General features: G+C 39.3%; 1 protein-coding gene across 6 annotated transcripts in view; it reads right to left on the reverse strand.

Moving 5' to 3' along the window:
* Positions 1-12,105, reverse strand: part of FGD4 (FYVE, RhoGEF and PH domain containing 4) — a 103,925-nt gene that overhangs the window by 23,856 nt on the left and 67,964 nt on the right. For all 6 annotated transcript variants that reach the window (XM_064420940.1, XM_064420942.1, XM_064420944.1 and 3 more), the window contains exons 3-4: positions 9,904-10,075; positions 5,400-5,886 (exon numbers count right to left, since the gene is read on the reverse strand). In XM_064420940.1, the coding sequence (XP_064277010.1) occupies positions 5,400-5,886; positions 9,904-9,995 (579 nt within the window). In that variant the 5' untranslated portion in view covers positions 9,996-10,075. The remainder of the gene's footprint in view (positions 1-5,399; positions 5,887-9,903; positions 10,076-12,105) is intronic.

The following is a 12,105-nucleotide window of genomic DNA, read 5'->3' on the forward strand; positions in this document are numbered from 1 at the left end:
TGACTACCTTACAGTCCAAAAACTGAAATACAAGTTTAACATTTAGTAATAAACACCAACTTTGAAAAATACACAATTTCCCACAGTTTAATCAACACATACAAAAGCCAGAGAACGTTAAAAATCAGTCAAACTGTGAAGCAAAATTCAAAGCCTAAAAGATTTAGTATTTTCCAGTTTGTATAGGGATCTTTGCCAAAACACCGACTCCCTACTCAACAGATCAGCTCACATCCTGGTAATTGAGTACCACTGACCTTTCAGAGCTGGAGGAACTGATTTACAGAGTAAGAGGGAACAGATGGAAGCACTCAGTGCTCACCCCCGCCCCGTTTCAGAAGTCATTTGAACTGCGTGTTCTTTGCACAGCAAAATTATTGAAAAACGTGGTACAAAATGTTTCATGTTCACCAATACATTCATTGCTGAATAATTGTTAACTGCAATTAGAGGACTTCTTCATGGAAGGAGTCTTTATGGAAGTAATTTTAGCATTTTAAGGGAAGTTTTCATTTTAAAATCTTTTATTCCACAAAAGGTATTTCTGATTCTTCTGCTGAACAGAAACTTAAAACATTCACTCAATTTTCAATATTAAACTCAATGTGTTATAATATGTAATTGTAAGTTGCTGGGCAAAATTACTCCAAAACAAACAATGAAAGGACAGCCTTCTACAATGTCAAAACATTAGGGAAATGCCTCAGGCTTGCAAGTGTCAGGCTCAACAAAATGACACTTCCATTACAAGATTCTTTCTCCAGATCTAGTGATAGTCTGTTCACATCTAACAACATCAGAGTCTTCCTGAAATAAATGGCAGGATTATCACAGTGCTTATGGGAAACTGGTAATTGCTAGACAAACCATAAAAATTCTTCATTTAAAAAAAAAATAAATAAAGAAGAGAGCTTGAGAGAGTGGTTTCTGATTTCAAGCTGCACGCTGCTTCCCACAAGACTATGATAAACATTTGCAAGAACCTTTACAAAAATTCTGTGAAGAATACCGAATATTAAAGTACAGTCTTATATTTAAAGCAGTTCAGTGCATTTTTCCCCATTTTGGTATTCAATAAGTATTCCATATTTCAACATATTTCAGTTCTAATCTGCAGTGTTCACATTTGCACTGCTACATGGCAAACCTCCTCCCTAAAAACAGGCTTTCAACAGTGACTTCAAAGCTGTTCATTAAATCTGTTTAAATCAGCATAGCAACCACAGTAACCTGCAGAACAGTGTTTTAAGTGCTGTCAAGAGACATTGCAGGGAGCTGGAGGATTAGCTATTACAGCTACAGCTTGCTGCTTAGTGCAACCATTCACAAAAGATCTCAAATATGGACTTGCACAAAACCATGCAGGTTACTGGTTCCTTAGTAATTTTATTTGATTTTTTTTTCTCACCCCAAAACCCCACTTTCTCCCTGAAGCAATGCTATAGAAGCAATATATAGTTTTTAGAAGATGACTTGAACTAATTAAGAGAGGGAAAATTATGCATAGCAAGTGCAAAAAAAAATCACATAAAATGAGCTGAGCCCAGATTTCCAATCCTCTCAGTATCAACCTTAGACATCATCTTAATTCTTGAACCTGCACCTCCTTTCTACATCAATTGCACGACCTGACAGAGGGATCTTCAGTGTGGGGGAAAAATGCACATCACGCATGAGTTATATCTTAATCACTGCAGCGTGTTCCTATTCCAGCACAAGAACACCCACCTACAAGGTCAGATCAATGCAAAAAAACAGAAAATTCTACTACTGCTTTTCTTCCAGCACGCCCTCAGTGGGGAAGCAGGGGTGTTGTTGAGGGGAACTTCAGGGAACAATTATTTCAAGGAAAATTTTAAACTTCTGTGACAATCCATAACACATGGCAACTCAATATATAAAACCAAACAGAAATGGCTAGTGTGCTATATAGAAAACATTTACATGACACAGGTACATTATTTCATCTGTGGACCAAAATATCAGCAGTGTGAGAGACCAAGAAGTTGCATCAGCAGGGACTGTAAATCTGAATCTCTATTCCAATGCTTACAGTAAATTTGTCAGCTGGATCTAGTTCTTTAGTACAAAGCTGCTTATCCTTAGAATAATTATATTACTATGCATGTTTAAGAAATTAAAATAAGTTATTTTGAACTCTGAAATTAAGAAGAGGTGTGAAAAATGCTGGCAAAAGTATGAACTTTTTTATTATCCAAACCAAACAGGAGCCATCTCCTGTCAAGAAAACTGTACCTGCCAACATGACAGTGATGTATATGATTCACTCTTACTCAGGCATAGTCCTTGCCCCGAGGGCTTTGAAGGAATATATTAAACAACACAGACAGGGTGAGAGAAGTAGACTATGAACAAATAAAATTTAAATTACACTGGGCTTGTTTCTTGCACAGCAGCCAAGAAAGTGGGAAGATTCTGGTATCCCTAAAGTAGTGACTGTTCACAAGAAGATTTATACATTTATATTGGTTGCTGAAGATACACAGCTTTGCTGCCTGTACTATTCCTAAAGAAGATCAAAAACTGTAGAATCAAAAAGCTGCTAGAACCTCTCAAGTCTTTCAACAGTAAAACATTTCTTGGCAGAAAATTAACTTTGCAAAACCAAAAATTTTACCCTGGTTAAACTGAAACATCACCCTACATTTAGAAATCCAGTATCTACACCAGGTTTTTGCATCTGAAACATCAGAGCCCCCAGCACTATCATTAAAAGCAGACATCATATAAGGACTTTATTAAAAGATGTTCAGTGGATTCTTCCCCATCTGTGGCATGCAGGCAGTCTATATCCCTATTTCCTACCAGCCTCACAGCAAACACTGACACATTTGTCCTCTTGCCTTCAGTTAGCTGTAGCAGCAGATTCCCCACAAGATGTTATTCAGGAAGTTAATTGATTGAGATGTTCTTGTACTATTCAGCCTCCGCAGTTTAGACAAACCAATTTTTATGACAGGAGGTGTTTCTGCTGTAAGACAGGAAACTTTTAACTTTTAATTGTCTTTTTGCTTGCTATGATTGTGTTTCATTACCTTCAAACCAATTCAGTAAATAAGAGAAATAAAGGATAGTCTACTCTGGTTGTTTGGGGAAATTGTTTCAGATCACTGCCAAATGTAATAAGTTTTGCTCAACTTTTTCCAGAAGCTGCAATAATCTGTCTTTAGTCAGATCTATAGTGACTGATGGGAGAGGGAGGGGAATAATTATAAGAGCAACACTGTTTCAAAACAAGACTTCTTTTCCAAGTCCAAAAATTAATTTCTGCACTGGTTTTGCACCAGTTGCCAATTCAATTCACCCCTTCCAGCTGTGGATTTAAGATTACTTCTACTGTACTTGTACACATTTACAAAGAGAGAGAGCACCACTTTCTGCTCTTTCCTGAACTAAGAAACATGACATGAAAGAGACAAGATACTTTGCATCAACATCAAAATACATGTCAGACTCAAAAAGTTTGACTATGACTCACATGCATCTGCTCCTTTTGCTTTTATTCAATTGTACTTATATTTTTAATCAAAAGGGTAGGAGAGTATCCTGTGCGGAGCAACTTCAACTGGACTGCATCCGAGTTTTAATATTCTCTAATGACTAAGTAGGCATTTAGCAAAATCACAGATTGTCTAATGCTAATGTCTTACTTCTTACCAGTGTGTGCTTGAACACAGAAACAGCTTAAAGCTCCACGAGAACTCTCCTGTTGCTCATCATCCTTCTCCTAATCCAGACAGCATGGCAGCAGCTATTTAGACAACCACAGGGCTGATTGCCATCTCCAGGTTGCATTAATCCAAACTAAATCAGTCTTTGATTCTGTAAAGGGTGGCAGACAAACTTCTTAACCCCACCAGACTAAAGGGACAGTCCTTGTTGCACAACGTATCTCAGGAAGGGTTGCTGTGACCCAGTTTTACAGAATCAGTTCTGCACCAGTGCAACCTTAAAAGTCATCCTGCATGGGTATGTCTTGGTTTTGTACCCTTCAAGCACCAGTGAACAATATACATCCAGTTACAGTCACATTACACCTCACAAGCTGACTCAGTGTCAATATAAGACAGATCACATGTGCAGCTCAAAGACAGATTTTAATGAGATTGCTGCCATTAGCATTTGCCCAGTTCCTTCCTGAACTTTAAAACAGAACTGTTTCCCTTTTCAGCTTTTTTCTTGAAAATGCTCCCCAGCACCTTACTGCGTGACTTGGATTCAAGCTTAACATCATTGCCCACTGAGAATTCAGCACTTTATAGGCACAGAGAGGGGAAACAGGCATTCCCAACAGGAGACAGAAACATTATGAAAACATTATGACAGGTGTGGCAAGCCAAAAGTGCCTTGGCCTGTACCCAGGCTTATGCTTAGGTGGGGATCATAACATTTGTTCATTACTGGAAGAAAACATTATGGAAAAACAACCCCTAAAAAAAATTAGAAAATCACACAACCCATCACTTTCTTATCATTACCCAGGATATTTCATCCACCTTTCCCACTCACAGAATTTACCCCCAGGCATGTATGTATGTGACCCCCAGCTAACCAAACTCAAGGGCTGCAGTGAACTGCTGCAGGTACACACCTGAGCAGCAGTGAGGAGCTTTTCCAGCATCAGCTGTTTGGCTCTGTGTTGAAGAGGAAGGCTGGGCAAGCTCCCCCTGCCAAACAGGGGATGGCTGGACCAGAACTGTTAATCACATTTACTGCTTTGGTACAAGGAGGCGAACTCACAAGTAAATTTTCACAACTAACTATGAAAACTATGAACCATTTTTCAGCAATTAATTTCCCAAGACAGATTTCCTTCCACCCACTTACTTCGCTTAAGCACTTAAAATCTTTCTCACAAGGGAGCTCAAATTCATCAAGTTCTGCTTGCAAAAAGTCATGTATTAGTATAACCTGAACATTGCATCTATCTGATCACTAGCAGACTGCCACTGTCTTTCCAGCTTTGACTTGACAACTACATCCAAGTTAGGGATTCACACAACTCTTCTGCCTGAAGCTCTGTCATTACATTTTACAGCACATGGCATTTTATTTCATATACATTGCTAACACGTGTCCCTTTTAGGTTAGCACAGCTGAAGCATGGTGCTAAACAGGCACACATATTGAGTTTCACTTTTTCTTTAAACCTCAGATAACTAATGGGGAAAGAGCCAAGGGGATGAGGAGAAGAGTAAAGGAGGGGAGAGTGTGAGGAAAGGCAAGCAAGACTTTTTTCTCATCTTTTTTCAAAGGGAAAATAACTGAAATATTTTCAATTTCTAACCTGCTCCTGGAAGCCTATTTTTGTAAATAAAAACCTAGAGAAAATATAAAAAGTAGTGACATATCAGGAATGAAACCATTTCTCTCTTTACCTTTATTTCCACAGGTTGATCTTGTTTACTGCTTTCCTCAGCTGGTTCTTCCTTGACATCAGTATCAATTCCTAGAGTTTCATTTTCGGGTGGGAGCAGAGTGTCACTGCTCGGAGTCCTGTGGCAGCTGTTGAGCATCTGCTCCTCACAGGCAGCCACACTTTGCAAGGACTCTCTGCGAGTGCTTTCTCCTTCCCCGTTTGTCAAGCTGCTGTCCATGGCATCATCCGGGACCGGGGTGGGCACGGCCGAGCCGCGGTCCGGCGATCGCCGCTCCTCTTCCTCCGGCTGGTCCTGCGCTACGACACCGTTGGCCGTGGGCAGCTGTGCAACCTGAGTTTTGTCAGTGTTACTGTTTCCCTGTTTCTGTAGTGAGTGCTGGGAGGGGAGTTTTGGCTGAGGTGATGGTGTGGACCCATATCTTCCTTGAGATTTAGTAATGTGGAGAACGGAGGAATCTTTCTTGAAATCGCTAGGATTCAGTGAGCTAAAAACACCAAGCAAACAAAACACTGATGAGAGAAGAGTTAAATATGGACTTACAGAAAATCATGGTATGGGAATGTTTTGGATTGCTAAGCAAATTGTATTTGTCTTCTGTTAAGCGGGTAGTTTTCCTTTCCTTCCACAACCACTCCTCCCACCGGGGAGACATCTGCTGATAACAGGCTATTGAATGTCACTGCACGACTGATAAGAACTACAGCATCCCATTGTGAGATGCTCTGCCCAGAGGGAAGAGCCAAGCATTCCTACCTGGATATAATCTTGAATTCTGGGACACCAGCACAGCTTCTCCACTGGATTTCCCAGAGGAACAGCTGCCTCTTCCACTGGATCTTCAGAGGAAGACTACATCCTTTCTACAGGATCCCTGCTCCAAGAGAACCACACCTGACACTCCAGGAGGGCTGCAGCCACAATTCCAATTGGACTGCTACCAGCACCCTGACCAACAGGGTGTCAGGTCATATTCTGACACTGTCAGTGTTTTTTTGGTTTACTGAATTGTTTATTTTATCTTTTTTATTTTCTTCCCTAATAAAGAACTGTTATTTCTGCTCCCATATTTTTTGCCTGAGAGCCCCTTAATTTAAAATTTATAGCAATTTGGAGGGAGAGGGATTACATTTTCCATTTCAGGGGAGGCTCCTGCCTTCCTTAGCAGACACATGTCTTTTGAAAACAAGACAGGGAAATAGGAGAGTTGTGCCATATAACCAATTTCTCCCAAAAAATCTTCTTTTTCCTGTTTAATACTAGAAAGCTCTGAGACCTGAAATGCAATAAAACACTTACAAACAAGGTTTTCTTATCAGAAACCCAGACCTCTGCCCATTTTGAGCCATTACATCCTTATGCATCTTGAATTCCATGTGTATGGGAGATTTATATTGGATATTAGGAAAAAATTCTCCACTGAAAGGGTCATCAGGCATTGGAACAGGGTGCCCAGGGAAGACTTTGAGCCACCATCCCTGGAGATATTTAAAAGATGTGAAGATATGGCACTTGAGGACGTGGTTTAGTGGTGGCTTTGGCAGTGCTGGGTTAACAGTTGGATTCAGGCATCTTTTGCAACCTAATTTTTCTATTCTTAGTTCCATGAAACAGAGCAGGAAACCAAGAAACGGATAGATGAAGCAACTTGCCCAAAGTGTCCCAGAAGGTTATTGGCAGAAATGGAGCAAGGCTTGTGGTTTGCCAAGTCCTAGTCCACTGCTTAAACTGACAAGTAGCCCATTCCCTAGCAGCTCTTTAATTATTAAAAATTAATCTAACAAAATCAATCAAGAACATTTAGCATCCCTTTCCTTAATTCAGAATATTACATGAGGACCTTTACATTTTTATCTCATTTCTTTTGCAGTTTCCTTAGTTAGCAATGTCATTTTTTCATGCTGCATCTTTTCTGAAGATCTTTTTCCTCCAAAATTTGTCTGTGCTTTAAACACATTGTCTCTTGTTCCTGACTGTCCTCAAACTATTCCTGGTATGAACTTCCGTCTTCTGGAAGGATGAAAACTGCTTATAAACTGTGCTTTTGCTCCTTATTTATAGGATACTTTACACAAATGTTGCAAACATATTCTGCACTTTTGTGCACACAGATCAAAATTAACTTACACTACCTTTATCTTCTTCCATCATATAACAAAAAAAAAGTTTAAATCACTTTTTCTTTAGTCATGTAAAGACTTTGCTTTTTTATTAAATAAACTTAACTCTAGGATAAAATTAATATACATTTTTCAATTGCCAGCACAAAGAGGTTTAATTAACTTTCTGACATGTCTACATGCTTGGGGGCTGTACAGACTAATGAAAGTAAGTTATTACAGTTGACAATCACAGTTTGCGGTTCATGAACATGCTACCTAGCCATTTCAAGACCTTTAATTAAACTGAAGTTCAGCTTCACAGAAGACATATTTTGTGGGTTGAGCTCATTCAAAATACCAGGAATTACCTCCACTGCCAAAGCAGGATAATCCAGAACCCAGCATGCTAATCATGGAAGTTTCTCATAAGCAGAGATCATAGACTTGATTAGAATTTCATCATTGGACAGATATTACTGGTGTACCTAATAAATTATGCTGCCCAAAACCAACTCAGCTTCCCATATTCCACAAAATGTCTGTACTTGTAAAGGTCTAGCAACAAGAATGTTTTCTTTCTTTCTTTCTTTTTAGTTTACTTTTATTGCATAATATGGAAGAAGTTCCTGCACAGCACAGCAGGCAGGTCTAGGAGGAAGAAATGTAGGGCTCAGTGGTGCAGGGCACAACGAACCTGAAGAGTTTTCTTTCAGAAAATATTTTTTTTTCCTATGAATACTGCACTGTTTAAAAGCTGGGTGATGCTTTGGAGGAAGACTGGAAAACAGAGTGATAGCAGGATTAGAGACTAGTGCTAAAAGAATTCACAAGACCTCCAGTGCTGCAATAATCTCTTTTTCCCATCTCTGAGCACCTGTCATCACCAAGTGCAATTAAGTCTCTTCCTAATGACAAAAGTTTCTTGCAGATGAAGCTCTGAAATTATTTCTATTCCAATGGGCAAACATACTTTTGCAATGCTCAGCTGCTTCCATATAAAGGATTAAATTTCACCCATCTTGAGGGAAAATTCTTTCAATGAAAGCCCTTATACTCTGGCCCCACAGCAGGTCATGCATTCTTGTACTCTGTTGTGCATCATTCATTCACTCCTACAGGGGGCATCCCTTCTGAGATCCAAGGGATTTCACGTCCCAAGAGAACATGAAAAAATCACATCCAAAACTTGCAATGCACAACTATCACTGGACTGTTTCTTGAGCTGTTCCTTTGTCATGGGCTTCCTGGAAAGTCACTCTCTTTGTACAAATATATTTGAAACTTCTGTTTCACAGCTTATAATGCATCTACTTAGAGATGCATCAGGTGTATCTAATTAAAGACACCCAAGAAACACCATTTTGTGAAAGCAGTGTTGACTGTGGTTCTTTTTTCCCATAGTTCCAAATGTTTCCCATAATCCACAGAATGGAACCCCAAGAATAATGAGCTTTTCCACCAAAATCACCAAGTACTACAAAACAAGCCATTAAGGGAATGTATGCAATACCATAACAAATAATTTGTAGAGTTCACCCTCTTCACATGAACGACTGAAGAAGTTAAGACAGTATGAAATTAAAACCAGTATTTTATGTTTTTCTATTTGCTCATAAAAGTATTTTTTTCTTCTTCAAGAAAAAAGGTATTTAATATTAGCCTCAGTATTAAACTTATTTCAAATTGCTGACATTTTTCAGGTTGTTTTTTAAATGCTGCAAGTTTCTTTCTTTCTTTTAAAGGAAAATTAGGACTAATGCCTTATGAGAAAGCACACCCTGTTAAGCTAAATATACAACTGGCTCCCACTATTTCAAAACACATGCAGTTTTGCCATCAAGTCCTTTAGCAGGGACAGGAGTAAGCCCTACCACAGTAACATTCTTCCTCACAGTGATGCCTCAGGTTTTAGCTTTTATGTTTTTGAGATTCTGAGCTGCTTTAGTGTGTGGTTCTGAGCTTCATATTAGGGGGTGGTAAGCTCTCTTCACAGAGTAGGGAGAAAAAATAATTCCTTCTCTACTGGGGATCAAGGACAAATGATCCAAATTTCATGCCCAAGAGAATATACAGCAGTGCACTGAAGAGAGGAAAACAAGAAGAATGGGATAAGCTGAAGCTATAATTGGACAATTAGCTTCAATATGGAAATGGACCAGAAGTTATAGAAGTGTGAGACCCCATGACCTGTCATCCATTTTGTGACCATTTTGAACTCATCTTGAGTTGGGCTCTTGTACTGCACAAGGTGTATCCCTTGAGGCCTTCTAATAAATAGCTGCTTTATTCTTTAACTCATCTAGCCTCTGTTCTAGGTCAGCCTTCACAAGGCATCAACAGCTTCAAGTTCCAACAATCCCCACACAACAGAGTTACAAACCAATTCAAATTCTATTACATACCTGCCTCCCTCAAAACGGTTGATGAGATCTGACACTTTACTGGACTTCTCCTTTGTGACACTAGAAACAGCAGCAGGCGTCTCTTCCTCCATTCTTGGTTTCTGATTTGTTAAAGCTTTATGCCTAGGGGTTTGGTATGTTGCCTTCTGCAGGTGAATTGGCTTTGGAGGCACTGCAAAGAACAACAAAAATCAATCTTTTGAATTTCTTTGAGTTTCTATACAGATTCATGGAATGGTTTTTGTTGGAAGGGACCTTAAAGATCATCTAGTTCCAATGCAGGACATGGGCAGGGACACTTTCTGCAAGACCAGGTTACTTTCACAAATTAGATTTTTGCACAAAGAACTCATTGCAGCAATGACAAAGAGAAACTCTTGGCTTCAACCTTAAAATTCAACCTTAAAGCTGCTTTACAAACACAGGGACTTCATATAATTCTTCATGCATTGTTCGGTATTAGGGATCTTGTTATAGCTCTTGACTAAAAGCTGAACCATATGCTACTTTAAACAAACTAGACATTTTTTTTCTTGTTTTCTTTCTGTGTGTTTGTTTTCACAGTGTACTGTAGGAAATATGTATGAGAAGCTTATGGTTGCAGGTTTTGTAATAAAAAAGAATTAAGCACAAAGGAAAAATAAAGGAAATTGCTGCCCCAAAACTCTGGTGCTCTCATTCTTTACCTTATCCCTTGTGACCTCAATAATAATTATCAGTAGAAAAGGTATTTGCCTTCAGCTTTAAAATTCCCTTACTCACTGAACCTTTGTCTAATTATACTACTGAAAACCTTCCCCCTGAAAACATATTTTTATTCTTGCTTTTTCCCCATCCCTACCGTAAGTCCTTCTAATTAGATTGTTGATGATCAGCCACTGCTTAATACAGCAGTGACCAGAACACAAAAGACAAGGTGACACATAAAGCAACTAAAGTCACAGCACTAAAATCTTTAAGCAACCATGCAGCATTTGTGGGCAACAAAAGCACATCACAGTCTGGGCCCAAATGCATTCCACATTGGAGCAATGAATGTCCAGCTCCATCAAAAAGGACAGCCTTGATGGAAAAAGACCTTAATTCCCAAGTACACCTGTTCACTCCCACACACATCCCCAAAACATACTGTGGGAGCAGAGAAAGCCTTTGATATGAAATTGGAAAAAAATATTGAAAGGCAGGCATAAATCGGCAGAAGTAGACAATATTGTGCCAATGGAACTTCACTGGGAAGGGAAGAAGGACTTGAGGCTTTTATTACCACTCCTGCGGTAGGACAAAAGCTCTAGCACACGATATAGAATAGATGGATATGGAAAAGCCATGTTCCTTGCATTGCTGATGCTAGAATATCTTCCTAACTTACCCTGGAAAACCCATGCACCATAAGAATGATCTTAAATTCCATCAACTAACATTTGAAAGGGATGTTGAAAATATTATTTCAAATATGCTAATCATAGATGGTGATAAACTTGAAGAAACATGCGATTAAGAGCAATTTTTCATTTCTTCCCTTCATTTAATTTATAGGTAATACAGGCGATAATATTTGTCTGTGTTTCCAACAATCTAATTGCAGATTAATGGGATTGCAGTGATCACTACAGTCTGAAAAGTACCATGAGAGACTCTATGCAGAAATGAATTTGCCATAAAAAGCTTTAGACTTCAATCATATCAATTGCAAAGGCTGATAGATGAAATAATCAGAGGGAGAAGGAAGACAATTACTGTAGGTCAGATGCCTTTACTGTGCATATGTGCATCCTCAGTCCTCAGAAGCTTTATATTCATTAACACATGCAAAAAGAGCAAGTTTGGGGAAGGATGCAGTATAGAAGATGACTCAAAATGCCGCTCTTTTGAAATATTTGCAGTTTGTTATTTGCAACGCTGAAACAAGCAGATACTAAATTGTGCAACTGCTTCAGCTGCAGTAAATGCAGTCCCTCCTGAAAAGCCCCGTGCAGTGCGGGGCTGCAGTGCAGTGGAACAGCTTTCCCCAAATTCCCTCTTCCCAGGAGCTCAGGCAAGGCCTGGCAGAATGAGGCCAGCGAGCATCCAATAATTGTCCAAGCACTGAATAGCTCACTGTGCTGACAAAGGCCATGGGACAGCTGAGAAAAGGAGACACAAGCAGGCTGGGGAAAAGCAGGACACATAATTGATCATAAGCACTGCCATCCCCTCGGGGAG

The sequence above is a fragment of the Passer domesticus genome, chromosome 5 (assembly GCF_036417665.1).
Source record: "Passer domesticus isolate bPasDom1 chromosome 5, bPasDom1.hap1, whole genome shotgun sequence".
Taxonomy (NCBI): domain Eukaryota; kingdom Metazoa; phylum Chordata; class Aves; order Passeriformes; family Passeridae; genus Passer; species Passer domesticus.